Source organism: Oncorhynchus mykiss, chromosome 22 (assembly GCF_013265735.2).
Source record: "Oncorhynchus mykiss isolate Arlee chromosome 22, USDA_OmykA_1.1, whole genome shotgun sequence".
NCBI lineage: Eukaryota > Metazoa > Chordata > Actinopteri > Salmoniformes > Salmonidae > Oncorhynchus > Oncorhynchus mykiss.
The window spans coordinates 33,557,426-33,579,036 of record NC_048586.1 but is presented as its reverse complement, the minus strand read 5'-3'; the positions used below and the strand labels follow the sequence as shown (position 1 = coordinate 33,579,036).

General features: G+C 50.5%; 1 protein-coding gene across 1 annotated transcript in view; it reads left to right on the top strand.

Moving 5' to 3' along the window:
- Positions 1-21,611, top strand: part of LOC118936582 (receptor tyrosine-protein kinase erbB-4-like) — a 134,515-nt gene that overhangs the window by 53,142 nt on the left and 59,762 nt on the right. Inside the window, exon 3 of the mRNA XM_036959591.1 lies at positions 5,118-5,183. Within this exon, the coding sequence (XP_036815486.1) occupies positions 5,118-5,183 (66 nt within the window). The remainder of the gene's footprint in view (positions 1-5,117; positions 5,184-21,611) is intronic.

Genomic DNA, 21,611 nt, shown 5'->3' with positions numbered 1-21,611 from the left:
ATGTCTTGAGCTGTTGCTTCAATATATCCACATAATTTTCCCTCATGATGCCACCTATTTTGTTAAGTGCACCAGTCCCTCCTGCAGCAAAGTACCCCCACAACATGATGCTGCCACCCCCGTGCTTCAAGGTTGGGATGGTGTTCTTCGGCTTGCAAGCCTCCCCCTTTTTCCTCCAAACATAACGATGGTCATTATGGCCAAACAGTTCTATTTTTGTTTCATCAGACCAGAGGACATTTCTCCAAAAAGTACGATCTTTGTCCCCATGTGCAGTTGCAAACCGTAGTCTGGCTTTTTTTATGGCAATTTTGGAGCAGTGGCTTCTTCCTTGCTGAGTGGTCTTTCAGGTTAAGTCGATATTGGACTTGTTTTACTGTGGATATCGATACTTTTGTACCTGTTTCCTCCAGCAACTTCACAAGGTCCTTTGCTGTTGTTCTGGGATTGATTTGCACTTTTCGCATCAAAGTACATTAATCTCTAGGAGACAGAAAGCGTCTCCTTCCTGAGCGGTATGACGGCTGCGTTGTCCCATTGTGTTTATACTTGCACTATTGTTTGTACAGATCAACGTGGTACCTTTAGGCATTTGGACATTGCTTCCAAGGATGAACAAGACTTGTGGGGGTCTACCGTTTTTTTCTGAGGTCTTGGCTGATTTCTTTTGATTTTGCCATGATGTCAAGCAAAGAGGCACTGAGTTTGAAGGTAGGCCTTGAAATACTTCCACAGGTACAACTCCAATTGACTCAAATTATGTCAATTAGCCTATCAGAAGCTTCTATAGCCATGACATCATTTTCTGGAATTTTCCAAGCTGTTTAAAGGCTCAGTCATACTTTGGGATTTCTGTGTTCGTTCTAGTATGGTTCCCAATCAGAGGCAGCTGTCAATCGTTGTCCCTGATTGAGAATCATACTTAGGTAGCCTGGTTTCACTTTTGAGTTGTGGGTGTTTATTTTCCGTGTTTGTGTTTGAGCCACACGGGACTGTTTTGTTTGTTTCACATTGTTGTTTTGTATTTTGTAGTGTTCAGTTTTTCTTATTAAGTTATGGACACTTACCACGCTACAAATTGGTCCGATCTATCTTACTCCTCCTCAGAGGAAGACGACGAACATTACAGAAACACCCACCACAAAAGGACCAAGCAGCGTGGTAATGGGCAAAAGCAGCAACGGCAGCGATACTTTGAGAACTGGACTTGGGAGGAGATTCTGGACGGCAAGGGACCATGGGCACAGGCTGGAGAATATCGCCGCCCCAAGGCTGAGCTGGAGGCAGCAAAATCGGAGAGGCGGCAGCGCGGCTGGAAGCCCGAGAGGCAGCCCCAAACATTTCTGGAAGGAAGGCACACGGGGAGTGTGGCGAAGTCAGGTAGGAGACCTGCGCCAACTTCCCGTGCTTACCGGAGAGAGTGAGGGACCGGGCAGGCACCGTGTAATGCGGTGGAGCGCACTGTGTTCCCGGTGCGTGTGCATAGCCCGGTGCGGTACATTGCAGCGCCTCGTATCGGCCGGGCTAGAGTGGGCATCGAGCCAGGTGCCATGATCCGGCTCAGCGCATCTGGTCTCCAGTGCATCTCCTCGGGCCGGTGTACATGGCACCAGCCTTATGCATGGTGTCCCCGGTTCGCCAGCACAGCCCAGTGCGGGCTATTCCACCTCGCCGCACTGGCCTGGCTACAGGGAGCATCCAACCAGGTAAGGTTGGGCAGGTTCGGTGCTCAAGAGCTCCAGTGCGCCTTCATGGTCCGGTCTGTCCGGTGCCACCTCCACGTACCAGCCCTCTGGCGGCAGCCCCCAGCACCAGGCTGTCTCTCCGTCTTCTCCCTACAGGTGCTCCCGCCTGTATAGCGCTGCCAAAGCCTTTCTCCTCTCCAGCGCTGCCAGAGTCTCCCATCTGTCCTGAGCTGCCAGAGTCTCCCGTCTGTCCTGAGCTGCCAGAGTCTCCCGCCTGTCCAACGCTGCCGGAGTCTCCCGCCTGTCCGGCGCTGCCGGAATCTCCCGTGGCGAGGGTCCCCAGTCTGAGGTCGGCGGCAAGTGTCGCCGCTCTTAAGAGGCCACGGAGGCGAAGAGAGAGGCGAAGAAGGACTATGGTGGAGTGGGGTCCACGTCCCGCGGCCAGAGCCGCCATCGCGGACAGACACCCACCCAGACCCTCCCCAATAGGTTTAGGTTTTGCGGCCAGAGTCCAAAAGGGAGATATACAGGGGCATATACAGGAGTGGCGATACAAAAGGGAGATATACAGGGGGATATACAGGAGGGGGATATACGGGGGGAGATATGCAACTGGGAGATATACGCAGGGATACAGGGCGGGATATACGGGGTGATATATAGAGAGGGGGGATATACAAATATACAAATATAGAGGAGGGGGGTATACTGGAGGATATATGGTGGGATATGTGGGAAGGGTTATACGGAAGAGGATATACAGGGGGATATGCGGGAGCTATACGGGGGGTGTACAGAGGGGGATATATGGGGATGGGGGGGTTGCGATACAGGAGGAATGATATTTCCAGAACTGGGACATACAGGAAGGAGGATATACAGGGGGAATATACAGGAAAAATAACTCAAAAGTAAAATATTTAAGTGCCTTAGAATGGAGTATTGTAGGGGATGCACTGGTTTGTGTCAAGAATTGCAATGCTGATGGGTTTTTCATGCACAACAATTTCCTGTGTGTATCAGAATGGTGCCCCACCCGTTAGGACATCAGGTCAACTTGACACAACTGTGGGAAGCATTGCAGTCAGCATTGGTCATTTTCCCTGTGCATAGCCGCGGTAGTAGTTTGTGGTTGGGTTGTGTCACTGTGCTGTGATTATTTTTCCGCCGTCTGAAGACGTCTGTATTGGTCCGCTAATACACAACTAGTTAAGGCCAAGAGCACTAACAAAATGCGTTATTTGAATATTGAGTCTGATAATTATCTATCCAAAACAGAATAAGTTCATCTGATGATATGTGTGGATTATAGAAAGACTTGCTTGATATATGTTTTCCAGTTTCTTGAAATACTTTGCAAATGCAAACTATGTCAAAACTGAAATTGTCATACTGGTCCCCCGTGGGAATCAAACTCACAACCCTAACATTGCAAGTGCCATACTCATCACATCACATCATCCCAAAACACTTAATGTACTCAATTACTGTATTGGTCGTTGTTTTTCCTCATGGTGATGGAAAGTCTACAGGTACAAACCTAGATGACCAGCCTATGTACAGTGCAGTCATGTACAGTACATTTAACATGAAGTGGTTTGTAAGGATTGTATGTGTGTGTCTTTGCCCATAACGTTGCACCTTTCGATGTAAATGTTTGAGAACAGGGTTTTGTTCTTTCTGCATCCCATTAGAATTGAAATAACAGAGAAAGGGTCACGGCATCAACTTTTACAATTCTAACTATTAAATCCTGTAAAATACTGTTCTTAATTATACAACTACCTTTCTTGCCAAAGCGGAGTTGCTGAAAAAATGTTTTTGCCCACCTTACAGTCGTCTATATTGGTCCGCAAATACTAGTAAAGGCCCAGTGCACTACTTTTGTGAAAACATGTTTAAAAAAAAAATAATTTTTATAGTAATGTATTTGTTTTTATTCTGATTTTTCACTTGATTTTTTGCTAGTGAGCATTTGGATGAGGTGAAAGGGAGATTATCAGTGGTCTTGTATGTCTTCCATTTCCTAATAATTGCTCCCACAGTTGATTTCTTCAAACCAACCTGCTTACCTATTGCAGATTCAGTCTTCCCAGCCTGGTGCAGGTCTACAATCTTGTTTCTGGTGTCCTTTGACAGCTCTTTGGTCTTGGCCATAGTATAGTTTGGAGTGTGACTGTTTGAGGTTGTGAACAGGTGTCTTTTATATTGATAACAAGTTCAAACGGGTGCCATTAATACAGGTAACGAGTGGAGGACAGAGGAGCCTCTTAAAGAAGAAGTTACGGGTCTGTGAGAGCCAGAAATCTTGCTTGTGTGTAGGTGACCAAATACTTATTTTCCACCATAATTTGCAAATAAATTCATAAAAAATCCTACAATGTGATTTTCTGGATTTTTTTTCTTATTTTGTCTGTCATAGTTGAAGTGTACCTATGATGAAAATTACAGGCCTCTCTCATCTTTTTAAGTGGGAGAACTTGCACAATTGGTGGCTGACTAAATACTTTATTGCCCCACTGTACATACGTTATCGTTGTCCCCATCTCCCAAGCTTACCCAATTATCATATAGGTAGGGAGCGAGGGAGCAAGGACATGAGGGAGGGAAGGAAGGGTAGCAAAGGGCAGTAGATGGAAAGTCAGAGAGTGTCAGGGATAGATGGAGAGAGGGAGGGATGAGAGAGGGAGAGGGGAAGGGAAGGGAGAGGATGTAGATAGAAATGTCAGAGAGAAAGTGTCAGGCTTCAATGTAATTGCTCTTAACTGAACTGGAACACCCAACTCCAGCACTCATCCTGCCTCACACTGCAATTACCAGGCAGTCAATTAAGCCCTCCAAAACACAGCTAACACTAATATAACAGCAGAGTGTCGAGCTAGGTGCTACTGCTGCTGTCTCTCTCCACTGCAGCAGTCGTTAATGAGAGAACACTCTGTAGTTCATTAAAGGTAGACTCAGCTTCTCCACTGTTTTGCTCCTGTCGCTACCACGCTGAAGCAGCGTGTAGCGAACCCGTGCACATGTGCAGATACTGTGTGTGAGAGCGAAGTCTTACATCTCGCTCATCTCGATATCTCCGGTGCTACTCGTGGCAGCGTCAAATCGTCTACCATTAAGGAAACAAAACAGTAGAGTACATTGTGTCACTCAGATATTACCTGGTGCTTGGTAAAGAATCTAGTAAGATGATAGTGATTACGATGATTATAGCATTTCTAACATTCTCTCTCTGCAAACAACTCTTGTTTTAGGTGAAACGTTTTTACCCATCTCGAAGGACCATGTACAAAAGAGACTCACGTTTGGTTTTGAAAAAGGCCCGTCATTACCAGGTTCTTGGTAGAGAAGTGTGTTAAATTGGAGGTGTTTTCGTATCATGGATGTGTGTGTACTTGGTGTAACAGTATATGTTTATGTTCTTGTCCACAGGCCAGAAGTGTCACAAATCCTGTAACGGTCGCTGTTGGGGCCCCAAGGAGGACCAGTGTCAAAGCTGTGAGTTTCCTATTGTCAGTCAGTCTATCCCTCTTCCTCTATTACTCCATCCCTCTCCCTCTATTACTCCATCTCTCTCCCTCTATTACTCCATCCCTCTACCTCTATTACTCCATCTCTCTCCCTCTATTACTCCATCCCTCTCCCTCTATTACTCCATCCCTCTACCTCTATTACTCCATCTCTCTACCTCTATTACTCCATCCCTCTCCCTCTATTACTCCATCCCTCTCCCTCTATTTCTCCATCCCTCTACCTCTATTACTCCATCCCTCTCCCTCTATTACTCCATCTCTCTCCCTCTATTACTCCATCCCTCTACCTCTATTACTCCATCTCTCTCCCTCTATTACTCCATCCCTCTCCCTCTATTACTCCATCCCTCTACCTCTATTACTCCATCTCTCTACCTCTATTACTCCATCCCGCTCCTTCTATTACTCCATCCCTCTCCCTCCATCCCTCTCCCTCCATCCTTCTTCCATCCCTCTTCCATCCCTCTTCCATCCCCCTCCCTCCATTCCTCTATCTCCATCCCTCTCCCTCCATTCATCTACCTCCATCCCTCTCCCTCTATTACTCCATCCCTCTACCTCTACTACTCCATCTCTCTACCTCTATTACTCCATCCCTCTCCCTCTATTACTCCATCCCTCTACCTCTATTACTCCATCCCTCTACCTCTATTACTCCATCCCTCTACCTCTATTACTCCATCCCTCTCCCTCCATCCTTCTCCCTCCATCCCTCTCCTTATATTACTCCATCCCTCTCCCTCTATTACTCCATCTCTCTACCTCTATTACTCCATCCCTCTCCCTCTATTACTCCATCCCTCTACCTCTATTACTCCATCCCTCTACCTCTATTACTCAATCCCTCTCCCTCTATTACTCCATCTCTCTCCCTCTATTACTCCATCCCTCTACCTCTATTACTCCATCTCTCTACCTCTATTACTCCATCCCTCTCCCTCTATTACTCCATCCCTCTCCCTCTATTTCTCCATCTCTCTCCCTCTATTACTCCATCCCTCTACCTCTATTACTCCATCTCTCTACCTCTATTACTCCATCCCTCTCCCTCTATTACTCCATCCCTCTCCCTCTATTACTCCATCTCTCTCCCTCTATTACTCCATCCCTCTACCTCTATTACTCCATCTCTCTACCTCTATTACTCCATCCCTCTCCCTCTATTACTCCATCCCTCTCCCTCTATTTCTCCATCCCTCTACCTCTATTACTCCATCCCTCTCCCTCTATTTCTCCATCCCTCTACCTCTATTACTCCATCTCTCTCCCTCTATTACTCCATCCCTCTACCTCTATTACTCCATCTCTCTACCTCTATTACTCCATCCCTCTACCTCTATTACTCCATCTCTCTCCCTCTATTACTTCATCCCTCTACCTCTATTACTCCATCTCTCTCCCTCTATTACTCCATCCCTCTACCTCTATTACTCCATCTCTCTACCTCTATTACTCCATCCCTCTCCTTCTATTACTCCATCCCTCTCCCTCATCCCTCTTCCTCTTTTACTCCATCCCTCTCCCTTCATCCTTCTTCCATCCCTCTTCCATCCCTCTCCCTCCGTTCCTCTACCTCCATCCCTCTCCCTCCATTCCTCTACCTCCATCCCTCTCCCTCTATTACTCCATCCCTCTACCTCTATTACTCCATCTCTCTACCTCTATTACTCCATCCCTCTCCCTCTATTACTCCATCCCTCTCCTTCTATTACTCCATCCCTCTCCCCCCATCCCTCTTCCTCTATTACTCCATCCCTCTCCCCCCATCCCTCTTCCTCTTTTACTCCATCCCTCTCCCTCCATCCTTCTCCCTCTATTACTCCATCCCTCTCCCTCTATCCCTCTTCCTCTATTACTCCATCACTCTCCCTCTATTACTCCATCCCTCTCCCTCTATTACTCCATCTCTCTACCTCTATTACTCCATCCCTCTCCCTCTGTTACTCCATCCCTCTCCCTCTATTACTCCATCCCTCTCCCTCTATTACACCATCCTTCTCCCTCCATCGCTTTCCCTCCATCCCTCTCCCTCTATTACTCCCTCCCTCTCCCTTCACCCCTCTCCCTCCATCCCTCTCCCTCTATTACACTATCCCTCTCCCTCTATTACTCCATCCCTCTCCCTCTATTACTCCATCCCTCTTCCTCCATCCCTCTTCTTCTATTACTCCATCCCTCTCCTTCTATCCCTCTCCCTCTATCCCTCTTCCTCTATTACTCCATCCCTCTCCCTCTTCCTCTATTACACCATCCCTCTCCCTCCATCCCTCTCCCTATATTACTCAATCCCTCTCCCTCATCCCTCTCCCTCACTCAATCATTCTCCCTCCATCCCTCTTCCTCTATTACTCCATCCATCTCCTTCCATCCCTCTCCCTCTATCCCACTCCCTCCCTCAATCCCTCTCCCTCCATCCCTCTTCCTCTATTACGCCATCCCTCTCCCTCCACCCCTCTCACTCCATCCCTCTCCCTCCCTCCATCCCTCTCCCTCTATTACTCTATCCCTCTCCCTCTATTACTCCATGCCTCTCACTCTATTACTAATCCCTCTCCCTCTATTACTCCATCCCTCTCCCTCTATTACTCTATCCCTCTCCCTCCATTCCTCTTCCTCTATTACTCCATCCCTCTCCCTCTATTACTCCATCCCTCTCCCTCTATTACTCCATCCCTCTCCCTCCATCCCTCTTCTTCTATTACTCTATCCCTCTCCTTCCATCCCTCTCCCTCTATCCCTCTTCCTCTATTACTCCATCCCTCTCCTTCTATCCCTCTCCCTCTATTACTCCATCCGTCTCCCTCCATCCCTCTCCCTCTATTACTCAATCCCTCTCCCTCATCCCTCTCCCTCCCTCAATCCCTCTCCCTCCATCCCTCTTCCTCTATTACTCCATCCGTCTCCCTCCATCCCTCTCCCTCTATCCCGCTCCCTCCCTCAATCCCTCTCCCTCTATCCCTCTCCCTCTATTACTCAATCCCTCTCCCTCATCCCTCTCCCTCCCTCAATCCCTCTCCCTCCATCCCTCTTCCTCTATTACTCCATCCATCTCCCTCCATCCCTCTCCCTCTATCCCGCTCCCTCCCTCAATCCCTCTCCCTCCATCCCTCTTCCTCTATTACTCCATCCATCCCTCTCCCTCCATCCTTCTCCCTCCATCCCTCTTCCTCTATTACTCCATCCATCCTTCTCCCTCCATCCTTCTCCCTCCATCCCTCTCCCTCTATCCCTCTTCCTCTATTACTCCATCCCTCTCCCTCTATCCCTCTTCCTCTATTACTCCATCCCACTCCCTCCATCCATCTTCCTCTATTACTCCATCCCTCTCCCTCTATCCCTCTTCCTCTATTACTCCATCCCTCTCCCTCTATCCCTCTTCCTCTATTACTCCATCCCTCTCCCTCCATCCCTCTCCCTCTATCCCTCTTCCTCTATTACTCCATCCCTCTCCCTCTATTACTCCGTCCCTCTATTACTCCATCCCTCTCCCTCTATCCCTCTTCCTCTATTTCTGCATCCCTCTCCCTCCATCCCTCTCCCTCCCTCAATCCCTCTCCCTCTATTACTCAATCCCTCTCCCTCCATCCCTCTCCCTCCCTCCATCCCTCTCCCTCCCTCATTCCCTCTCCCTCCATCCTTCTCCCTCCCTCAATCCCTCTCCCTCCATCCCTCTCCCTCCATCCCTCAATCCCTCTCCCTCCATCCCTCTCCCTCTACTTGTGACAATTGCACCGGGAAGAAATGGCAGCAGTTTTACGGGCGCCCAACCAATTGTGCTATTATGTATTATTTTTTGGGTTATTTGTAACTTATTTTGTACATCATGTTTCTGCCACCGTATCTTATGGCAAAAAAGAGCTTCTGGATATCAGGACAGCGATCACTCTTCTCGGATTAGACAAAGATTTTCTCGTCAACAAGCAGGAAGGACAGGATGTACTTTACACACCCGACAAGGCCGACATCCCCGTCATTGGCAAGAGAAAGAGACGCAGGTACAGAGGACACAGAGCAGGGTGCCTCGTAAGGATCCGCAAAAGGTGATTGGGAAAGCTGTCATTACTGTCAATATTACTCGCCAATGTACAATTATTGGACAATAAATTAGACGAGTTACGATCACGAATATCCTACCAACGGGACATTAAAAACTGTGACATCTTATGTTTCACGGAATCATGGCTGGATGATGACATGGATCTTCAGCTAGAAGGATATACGCTGCACCGGCTACATAGAAGAGCAGACTCCAGTAAATCAGAATGACTTCATTTCTATCAGCATGTTAAATGCGCAACCAGAGGGAAAATAATTATATATCACCTCTTCTCCACACAGAGACGCATACAAAGCTCTCCCTCGCCCTCCATTTGGTAAATCTGACCACAATTCTATCCTCCTGATTCCTGCGTACAAGCAAAACTTAAAGCAGGAAGCACCAGTGACTCAGTCTATAAAAAAGTGGTCAGATGAAGCAGATGCTAAACTACAGGACTGTTTTGCTATCACAGACTGGAACATGTTCCGGGATTCCTCCAATGGCATTGAGGAGTACACCACATAGGTCACTGGCTTTATTTTTTTATTTTATTTTATTTCACCTTTATTTAACCAGGTAGGCTAGTTGAGAACAAGTTCTCATTTGCAACTGCGACCTGGCCAAGATAAAGCATAGCAGTGTGAGCAGACAACACAGAGTTACACATGGAGTAAACAATTAACAAGTCAATAACACAGTAGAAAACAAAGGGGGAGTCTATATACAATGTGTGCAAAAGGCATGAGGAGGTAGGCGAATAATTACAATTTTGCAGATTAACACTGGAGTGCTAAATGATCAGATGGTCATGTACAGGTAGTGTGGTGTGCAAAAGAGCAGAAAAGTAAATAAATAAAAACAGTATGGGGATGAAGTAGGTGAAAATGGGTGGGCTATTTACCAATAGACTATGTACAGCTGCAGCGATCGGTTAGCTGCTCAGATAGCTGATGTTTGAAGTTGGTGAGGGAGATAAAAGTCTCCAACTTCAGTGATTTTTGCAATTCGTTCCAGTCACAGGCAGCAGAGTACTGGAACGAAAGGCGGCCAAATGAGGTGTTGGCTTTAGGGATGATCAGTGAGATACACCTGCTGGAGCGCGTGCTACGGATGGGTGTTGCCATCGTGACCAGTGAGCTGAGATAAGGCGGAGCTTTACCTAGCATGGACTTGTAGATGACCTGGAGCCAGTGGGTCTGGCGACGAATATGTAGCGAGGGCCAGCCGAGTCGCAGTGGTGGGTGGTATAAGGTGCTTTAGTGACAAAACGGCTGGCACTGTGATAGACTGCATCCAGTTTGCTGAGTAGAGTGTTGGAAGCCATTTTGTAGATGACATCGCCAAAGTCGAGGATCGGTAGGATAGTCAGTTTTACTAGGGTAAGCTTGGCGGCGTGAGTGAAGGAGGCTTTGTTGCGGAATAGAAAGCCGACTCTTGATTTGATTTTCGATTGGAGATGTTTGATATGAGTCTGGAAGGAGAGTTTGCAGTCTAGCCAGACACCTAGGTACTTATAGATGTCCACATATTCTAGGTCGGAACCATCCAGGGTGGTGATGCTAGTCGGGCATGCGGGTGCAGGCAGCGATCGGTTGAAAAGCATGCATTTGGTTTTACTAGCGTTTAAGAGCAGTTGGAGGCCACGGAAGGAGTGTTATGGCATTGAAGCTTGTTTGGAGGTTAAATAGCACAGTGTCCAATGACGGGCCGAAAGTATATAGAATGGTGTCGTCTGCGTAGAGGTGGATCAGGGAATCGCCCGCAGCAAGAGCAACATCATTGATGTATACAGAGAAAAGAGTCGGCCCAAGAACCCTGTGGCACCCCCATAGAGACTGCCAGAGGACCGTACAGCATGCCCTCCGATTTGACACACTGAACTCTGTCTGCAAAGTAATTGGTGAACCAGGCAAGGCAGTCATCCGAAAAACCGAGGCTACTGAGTCTGCCGATAAGAATATGGTGATTGACAGAGTCGAAAGCCTTGGCAAGGTCGATGAAGACGGCTGCACAGTACTGTCTTTTATCGATGGCGGTTATGATATTGTTTAGTACTTATCAATAAGTGCATCGAGGACGTCCCCACAGTGACCGTACGTACATACCCCAACCAGAAGCCATGGATTACAGGCAACATTCGCACTGAGCTAAAGGGTAGAGTTTCTGCTTTCAAAGTGCTTATAAGAAATCGACGAACCATCAAAAAGGCAAAGCGCCAATACAGGGCTAAGATTGAATCGTACGACACCGGCTCCAACACTCGTTTTATGTGGCGGGGCTTGCAATCTATTACAGACTACAAAGGGAAGCACAGCTGCGAGCTGCCCAGTGACACGAGCCTACCAGATGAGCTAAATTACTTCTATGCTCGCTTCGAGGCAAGAAACACTGAGGCATGCATGAGAGCATCAGCTGTTCCGGACGACTGTGTGATCATGCTCTCCGTAGCCAACGCTCTCCGTAGCCAACGTAAACAGGTCAACATTCACAAGGACTGTGGGGCCAGACGGATGCCCAGGACGTGTGCTCTGGGCATGTGCTGACCAACTGGCAGGCATCTTCACTGACTGTCCCTGATTGAGTGTGTAATGTTTCAAGCAGACCACCATAATCCCTGTGCCCAAGAACACTAAGGTAATCTGCCTAAATGACTACCAACCTTTAGCACTCACGCCTGTAGCCTTGAAGTGCTTTGAAAGGCTGGTAATAGCTCACATCGACACCATTATCCCAGAAACCCTAGCTCCCCCCTCTTTTACATACTACCTCAATTAGCCCATATAACCGGTGCCCCTGCACATTTGCTACCCAGACTATCTGCATTGTGTCCCACCACCCGCCAACCCCTCTTTTACGCTACCGCTACTCTGTGTTTATCATATACATATATGCATAGTCACTTTAACCATATCTACATGTACATTCTACCTCAATCAGCCTGACTAACTGGTACCTGTAAATAGCCTTGCTACTGTTATAGCCTCGCTACTGTATATAGCCTCTCTACTGTATATAGCCTCGCTATTGTTATAGCCTCGCTACTGTTATAGCCTCTCTACTGTATATAGCCTCACTGCTGTATATAGCCTCGCTGCTGTATATAGCCACGCTGCTGTATATAGCCTTGCTACTGTTATAGCCTTGCTACTGTATATAGCCTCGCTACTGTATATAGCCTCGCTATTGTTATAGCCTCGCTGCTGTATATAGCCTTGCTACTGTTATAGCCTCTCTACTGTATATAGCCTCGCTGCTGTATATAGCCTCGCTATTGTTATAGCCTCGCTGCTGTATATAGCCTTGCTACTGTTATAGTTTCTCTACTGTATATAGCCTCTCTACTGTATATAGCCTTGCTATTGTTATAACCTCTCTACTGTATATAGCCTTGCTACTGGTATAGCCTCTCTACTGTATATAGCCTCTCTACTGTATATAGCCTTGCTATTGTTATAGCCTCTCTACTGTATATAGCCTCGCTACTGTATATAGCCTCGCTATTGTTATTATTCACTGTCTTTTTACTGTTGTTTTTTATTTCCTTACTTATCTATTGTTCACTTAATACCTATTTTTTCCTTAAAGATGGCACTGTTGGTTAGGGCCTGTAAGTCAGCATTTCACTGGAAGGTGAAATACCTGTTGTATTCGGCGAACGTGAAAAACAAACTTTGATTTGATTCCTTCTCCTTCCATCCCTCTCCCTCATCCCTCTCCCTCCATCCTTCTCCTTCCATCCCTCTCCCTCATTCCTCTCCCTCCATCCTTCTCCTTCCATCCCTCTCCCTCATTCCTCTCCCTCCATCCTTCTCCTTCCATCCCTCTCCCTCATTCCTCTCCCTCCATCCTTCTTCTTCCATCCCTCTCCCTCCATCCTTCTCCTTCCATCCCTCTCCCTCATTCCTCTCACTCCCTCCTTCTCCTTCCATCCCTCTCCCTCATCCCTCTCCCTCCATCCTTCTCCTTCCATCCCTCTCCCTCATCCCTCTCCCTCCATCCTTCTCCTTCCATCCCTCTCCCTCATCCCTCTCCCTCCATCTCTCTCCTTCCATCCCTCTCCCTCATCCCTCTCCCTCCATCCTTCTCCTTCCATCCCTCTCCCTCATTCCTCTCCCTCCATCCTTCTCCTTCCATCCCTCTCCCTCATTCCTCTCCCTCCATCCTTCTCTTTCCATCCCTCTCCCTCATTCCTCTCCCTCCATCCCTCTCCTTCCATCCCTCTCCCTCATTCCTCTCCCTCCATCCTTCTCCTTCCATCCCTCTCCCTCATCCCTCTCCCTCCATCCTTCTCCTTCCATCCCTCTCCCTCATCCCTCTCCCTCCATCCTTCTCCTTCCATCCCTCTCCCTCCATCATTCTCCTTCAATCCCACTCTCTCCATCCCTCTTCATCCATCCCTCTCACTCATCCCTCTACCTCTATTCCTCTACCTCTCCCTATATTGCTCCATCTCTCTCCCTTTATCCCTCTCTATTGCTCCATCCCTCTCCCTCCTTCCTGCTCCCTCCATCCCTCTTCCTCTATCCCTCTCCCTCATCCCTCTCCCTCCATCCCTCTCTTTCTATTGATGCATCTCACTCCCTCTCCCTCTCCATCCATACCTCTCCCTCCATCTCTCTCCCTTCATCTCTCTTCCTCCAGCTCTCTTCCTCCGTCCCTCTCCCTCATCCCTCTCCCTCCATCCTTCTCCTTCCATCCCTCTCCCTCATCCCTCTACCTCCATCCTTCTCCTTCCATCCCTCTCCCTCATCCCTCTCCCTCCATCCTTCTCCTTCCATCCCTCTCCCTCATCCCTCTCCCTCCATCCTTCTCCTTCCATCCCTCTCCCTCATTCCTCTCCCTCCATCCTTCTCCTTCCATCCCTCTCCCTCATCCCTCTCCCTCCATCCTTCTCCTTCCATCCCTCTCCCTCATCCCTCTCCCTCCATCCCTCTCCTTCCATCCCTCTCCCTCATTCCTCTCCCTCCATCCTTCTCCTTCCATCCCTCTCCCTCATCCCTCTCCCTCCATCCTTCTCCTTCCATCCCTCTCCCTCCATCATTCTCCTTCAATCACACTCTCTCCATCCCTCTTCATCCATCCCTCTCACTCCATCCCTCTACCTCTATTCCTCTACCTCTCCCTATATTGCTCCATCTCTCTCCCTTTATCCCTCTCTATTGCTCCATCCCTCTCCCTCCTTCCTGCTCCCTCCATCCCTCTTCCTCTATCCCTCTCCCTCATCCCTCTCCCTCCATCCCTCTCTTTCTATTGATGCATCTCACTCCCTCTCCCTCTCCATCCATACCTCTCCCTCCATCTCTCTCCCTTCATCTCTCTTCCTCCAGCTCTCTTCTTCCATCTCTCTCTCTCCATCTCTCTCCCTCCCTCCATCTCTCTCCCTCCATCCCTCTTCCTCCGTCCCTCTCCCTCATCCCTCTCCCTCCATCCTTCTCCTTCCATCCCTCTCCCTCATCCCTCTCCCTCCATCCTTCTCCTTCCATCCCTCTCCCTCATCCCTCTCCCTCCATCCTTCTCCTTCCATCCCTCTCCCTCATCCCTCTCCCTTCATCCTTCTCCTTCCATCCCTCTCCCTCATTCCTCTCCCTCCATCCTTCTCCTTCCATCCCTCTCCCTCATCCCTCTCCCTCCATCCTTCTCCTTCCATCCCTCTCCCTCATTCCTCTCCCTCCATCCCTCTCCTTCCATCCCTCTCCCTCATTCCTCTCCCTCCATCCTTCTCCTTCCATCCCTCTCCCTCATTCCTTTCCCTCTATCCTTCTCCTTCCATCCCTCTCCATCATCCCTCTCCCTCCATCCTTCTCCTTCCATCCCTCTCCCTCCATCATTCTCCTTCAATCACACTCTCTCCATCCCTCTTCATCCATCCCTCTCACTCATCCCTCTACCTCTATTCCTCTACCTCTCCCTATATTGCTCCATCTCTCTCCCTTTATCCCTCTCTATTGCTCCATCCCTCTCCCTCCTTCCTGCTCCCTCCATCCCTCTTCCTCTATCCCTCTCCCTCATCCCTCTCCCTCCATCCCTCTCTTTCTATTGATGCATCTCACTCCCTCTCCCTCTCCCTCTCCATCCATACCTCTCCCTCCATCTCTCTCCCTTCATCTCTCTTCCTCCAGCACTCTTCTTCCATCTCTCTCTCTCCATCTCTCTCCCTCCCTCCATCTCTCTCCCTCCATCCCTCTTCCTCCGTCCCTCTCCCTCATCCCTCTCCCTCCATCCTTCTCCTTCGATCCCTCTCCCTCATCCCTCTCCCTCCATCCTTCTCCTTCCATCCCTCTCCCTCATCCCTCTCCCTCCATCCTTCTCCTTCCATCCCTCTCCCTCATCCCTCTCCCTCCATCCTTCTCCTTCCATCCCTCTCCCTCATTCCTCTCCCTCCATCCTTCTCCTTCCATCCCTCGCCCTCATCCCTCTCCCTCCATCCTTCTCCTTCCATCCCTCTCCCTCATCCCTCTCCCTCCATCCTTCTCCTTCCATTCCTCTCCCTCATCCCTCTCCCTCCATCCTTCTCCTTCCACCCCTCTCCTTCATCCCTCTCCCTCCATCCCTCTTCCTCTATCCCTCTCCCTCATCCCTCTCCCTCCATCCCTCTCTTTCTATTGATGCATCTCACTCCCTCTCCCTCTCCATCCATACCTCTCCCTCCATCTCTCTCCCTTCATCTCTCTTCCTCCAGCTCTCTTCTTCCATCTCTCTCTCTCCATCTCTCTCCCTCCCTCCATCTCTCTCCCTCCATCCCTCTTCCTCCGTCCCTCTCCCTCATCCCTCTCCCTCCATCCTTCTCCTTCCATCCCTCTCCCTCATCCCTCTCCCTCCATCCTTCTCCTTCCATCCCTCTCCGTCATCCCTCTCCCTCCATCCTTCTCCTTCCATCCCTCTCCCTCATCCCTCTCCCTCCATCCTTCTCCTTCCATCCCTCTCCCTCATTCCTCTCCCTCCATCCTTCTCCTTCCATCCCTCGCCCTCATCCCTCTCCCTCCATCCTTCTCCTTCCATCCCTCTCCCTCATCCCTCTCCCTCCATCCTTCTCCTTCCATCCCTCTCCCTCATCCCTCTCCCTCCATCCTTCTCCTTCCACCCCTCTCCTTCATCCCTCTCCCTCCATCCTTCTCCTTCCATCCCTCTCCCTCATCCCTCTCCCTCCATCCTTCTCCTTCCATCCCTCTCCCTCATCCCTCTCCCTCCATCCTTCTCCTTCCATCCCTCTCCCTCATTCCTCTCCCTCCATCCTTCTCCTTCCATCACTCTCCCTCAATCCTCTCCCTCTATCCTTCTCCTTCCATCCCTCTCGCTCATCCCTCTCCCTCCATCCTTCTCCTTCCATCCCTCTCCCTCCATCCTTCTCCTTCAATCCCTCTCTCTCCATCCCTCTTCATCCATCCCTCTCACTCATCCCTCTACCTCTATTCCTCTACCTCTCCCTATATTGCTCCATCTCTCTCCCTTTATCCCTCTCTATTGCTCCATCCCTCTCCCTCCTTCCTGCTCCCTCCATCCCTCTTCCTCTATCCCTCTCCCTCATCCCTCTCCCTCCATCCCTCTCTTTCTATTGATGCATCTCACTCCCTCTCCCTCTCCATCCATACCTCTCCCTCCATCTCTCTCCCTTCATCTCTCTTCCTCCAGCTCTCCCTCTAATGCTCCATCCCTCTCCCTCCATCCCTCTCTCTCTATTCCCAGATCCCGATCCCTCTCCCTCCATCCCTCTCTCTCCATCCCTCTTCTTCCCTCCCTCTCGCTCATCCCTCTACCTCTATCCCTCTCCCTCTCCCTCTATTGCTCCATCCCTCTCCCTCATCCCTCTCCCTCCATCTCTCTCCCTTCATCTCTCTCCCTCTAATGCTCCATCTCTCTCCCGTCATCACTCTCCTTCCACTCCTCTCCTTCATCTCTCTCTCCCTCTATTGCTCCATCTCTCTCCATCCATCTGTCTCCCTGCATCCCTCTCCCTCATCCCTCTCCCTCCATCTCTTTCCCTTCATCTCTCTCCCTCTATTGCTCCATCCTTCTCCCTCCATCCCTCTCCCTCCATCCCTCTCCCTCTATCCCTCTCCCTCCATCACTCTCTATATATTACTCAATCCCTCTCCCTCATCCTTCTCCCTATATTGCTCCCTCTCTCTCCCTCCCTCCATCTCCTTCCCTCCATCTCTCTCCCTCCATCTCCTTCCCTCTATCCCTCTCCCTCCATCCCTCTCTATATATTACTCAATGCCTCTCCCTCATCCTTCTCCCTCTATCCCTCTCCATCCATCCTTCTCCCTCTATCCCTCTCCCTCCATCCCTCTCTATTTATTACTCAATCCCTCTCCCTCATCCTTCTCCCTCTATCCCTCTCCCTGTATTGCTCCACCTCTCTCCCTCCATCCCTCTCCCTCTATTGCTCCCTCTCTCTCCCTCCCTCCATCTCCTTCCCTCCACCTCTCTCCCTCCATCCCTCTCCCGCTATTGCTCCCTCTCTCTCCCTCCCTCCATCTCCTTCCCTCCATCTCTCTCCCTCCATCCCTCTTCCTCCATCCTTCTCCCTCTATCCCTCTCCCTGTATTGCTCCACCTCTCTCCCTCCATCCCTCTCCCTCTATTGCTCCCTCTCTCTCCCTCCCTCCATCTCCTTCCCTCCACCTCTCTCCCTCCATCCCTCTCCCGCTATTGCTCCCTCTCTCTCCCTCCCTCCATCTCCTTCCCTCCATCTCTCTCCCTCCATCCCTCTTCCTCCATCCTTCTTCCTCTATCCCTCTCCTTCTATTGCTCCATCTCTCTCCCTCCATCCATCTCTCTCCCTCCATTCCTCTCCCTCCATCCCTATCCCTCCATCTCTCTCCCTCCATCCCTCTCCCTCCATCTCTCTCCTTCCACCTCTCTCCCTCTGTCCCTCTTCCATCCCTCTCCCTCTTTCCCTCTCTCTCCATCCATCCCTCTCTCTCTATTCCCAGATCCCGATCCCTCTCCCTCCATCCCTCTCTCTCCATCCCTCTTCTTCCCTCCCTCTCGCTCATCCCTCTACCTCTATCCCTCTCCCTCTCCCTCTATTGCTCCATCCCTCTCCCTCATCTCTCTCTCCATCTCTCTCCCTTCATCTCTCTCCCTCTAATGCTCCATCTCTCTCCCGTCATCACTCTCCTTCCACTCCTCTCCTTCATCTCTCTGTCCCTCTATTGCTCCATCTCTCTCCATCCATCTCTCTCCCTGCATCCCTCTCCCTCATCCCTCTCCCTCCATCTCTTTCCCTTCATCTCTCTCCCTCTATTGCTCCATCCTTCTCCCTCCATCCCTCTCCCTCCATCCCTCTCCCTCTATCCCTCTCCCTCCATCACTCTCTATATATTACTCAATCCCTCTCCCTCATCCTTCTCCCTATATTGCTCCCTCTCTCTCCCTCCCTCCATCTCCTTCCCTCCATCTCTCTCCCTCCATCTCCTTCCCTCTATCCCTCTCCCTCCATCCCTCTCTATATATTACTCAATGCCTCTCCCTCATCCTTCTCCCTCTATCCCTCTCCATCCATCCTTCTCCCTCTATCCCTCTCACTCCATCCCTCTCTATTTATTACTCAATCCCTCTCCCTCATCCTTCTCCCTCTATCCCTCTCCCTGTATTGCTCCACCTCTCTCCCTCCATCCCTCTCCCTCTATTGCTCCCTCTCTCTCCCTCCCTCCATCTCCTTCCCTCCACCTCTCTCCCTCCATCCCTCTCCCGCTATTGCTCCCTCTCTCTCCCTCCCTCCATCTCCTTCCCTCCATCTCTCTCCCTCAATCCCTCTTCCTCCATCCCTCTTCCTCCATCCTTCTCCCTCTATCCCTCTCCTTCTATTGCTCCATCTCTCTCCCTCCATCCATCTCTCTCCCTCCATTCCTCTCCCTCCATCCCTATCCCTCCATCTCTCTCCCTCCATCCCTCTCCCTCCATCTCTCTCCTTCCACCTCTCTCCCTCTGTCCCTCTTCCATCCCTCTCCCTCCATCCCTCTCTCTCCATCCATCCCTCTCTCTCTATTCCCAGATCCCGATCCCGATCCCTCCATCCCTCTCTCTCCATCCTTCTTCTTCCCTCCCTCTCGCTCATCCCTCTACCTCTATCCCTCTCCCTCTCCCTCTATTGCTCCATCCCTCTCCCTCATCCCTCTCCCTCCATCTCTCTCCCTTCATCTCTCTCCCTCTAATGCTCCATCTCTCTCCCGTCATTACTCTCCTTCCACTCCTCTCCTTCATCTCTCTCTCCCTCTATTGCTCCATCTCTCTCCATCCATCTCTCTCCCTGCATCCCTCTCCCTCATCCCTCTCCCTCCATCTCTTTCCCTTCATCTCTCTCCCTCTATTGCTCCATCCTTCTCCCTCCATCCCTCTCCCTCCATCCCTCTCCCTCTATCCCTCTCCCTCCATCACTCTCTATATATTACTCAATCCCTCTCCCTCATCCTTCTCCCTATATTGCTCCCTCTCTCTCCCTCCCTCCATCTCCTTCCCTCTATCCCTCTCCCTCCATCCCTCTCTATATATTACTCAATGCCTCTCCCTCATCCTTCTCCCTCTATCCCTCTCCATCCATCCTTCTCCCTCTATCCCTCTCCCTCCATCCCTCTCTATTTATTACTCAATCCCTCTCCCTCATCCTTCTCCCTCTATCCCTCTCCCTGTATTGCTCCACCTCTCTCCCTCCATCCCTCTCCCTCTATTGCTCCCTCTCTCTCCCTCCCTCCATCTCCTTCCCTCCACATCTCTCCCTCCATCCCTCTCCCGCTATTGCTCCCTCTCTCTCCCTCCCTCCATCTCCTTCCCTCCATCTCTCTCCCTCCATCCCTCTTCCTCCATCCTTCTCCCTCTATCCCTCTCCTTCTATTGCTCCATCTCTCTCCCTCCATCCATCTCTCTCCCTCCATTCCTCTCCCTCCATCCCTATCCCTCCATCTCTCTCCCTCCATCCCTCTCCCTCCATCTCTCTCCTTCCACCTCTCTCCCTCTGTCCCTCTTCCATCCCTCTCCCTCCATCCCTCTCTCTCCATCCATCCCTCTCTCTCTATTCCCAGATACCGATCCCTCTCCCTCCATCCCTCTCTCTCCATCCCTCTTCTTCCCTCCCTCTCGCTCATCCCTCTACCTCTATCCCTCTCCCTCTCCCTCTATTGCTCCATCCCTCTCCCTCATCCCTCTCCCTCCATCTCTCTCCCTTCATCTCTCTCCCTCTAATGCTCCATCTCTCTCCCGTCATCACTCTCCTTCCACTCCTCTCCTTCATCTCTCTCTCCCTCTATTGCTCCATCTCTCTCCATCCATCTCTCTCCCTGCATCCCTCTCCCTCATCCCTCTCCCTCCATCTCTTTCCCTTCATCTCTCTCCCTCTATTGCTCCATCCTTCTCCCTCTATCCCTCTCCCTCCATCCTTCTCCCTCTATCCCTCTCCCTCCATCACTCTCTATATATTACTCAATCCCTCTCCCTCATCCTTCTCCCTATATTGCTCCCTCTCTCTCCCTTCCTCCATCTCCTTCCCTCCATCTCTCTCCCTCCATCTCCTTCCCTCTATCCCTCTCACTCCATCCCGCTCTATATATTACTCAATGCCTCTCCCTCATCCTTCTCCCTCTATCCCTCTCCCTCCATCCTTCTCCCTCTATCCCTCTCCCTCCATCCCTCTCTATTTATTACTCAATCCCTCTCCCTCATCCTTCTCCCTCTATCCCTCTCCCTGTATTGCTCCACCTCTCTCCCTCCATCCCTCTCCCTCTATTGCTCCCTCTCTCTGCCTCCCTCCATCTCCTTCCCTCCACCTCTCTCCCTCCATCCCTCTCCCGCTATTGCTCCCTCTCTCTCCCTCCCTCAATCTCCTTCCCTCCACCTCTCTCCCTCCATCCCTCTTCCTCCATCCTTCTCCCTCTATCCCTCTCCTTCTATTGCTCCATCTCTCTCCCTCCATCCATCTCTCTCCCTCCATTCCTCTCCCTCCATCCCTATCCCTCCATCTCTCTCCCTCCATCCCTCTCCCTCCATCTCTCTCCTTCCACCTCTCTCCCTCTGTCCCTCTTCCATCCCTCTCCCTCCATCCCTCTCTCTCCATCCCTCTCTCTCCATCCCTCTTCATCCATCCCTCTCTCTCCATCTCTATTCATCCATCTCTCTCCCTCCCCCCTCTCCCTCATCCCTCTCCCTCTAATGCTCCATCCCTCTCCCTCCATCACACTCTCTCTCTATTCCCAGATCCCGATCCCTCTCCCTCCATCCCTCTCTCTCCATCCCTCTTCTTCCCTCCCTCTCGCTCATCCCTCTACCTCTATCCCGCTCCCTCTCCCTCTATTGCTCCATCCCTCTCCCTCATCCCTCTCCCTCCATCTCTCTCCCTTCATCTCTCTCCCTCTAATGC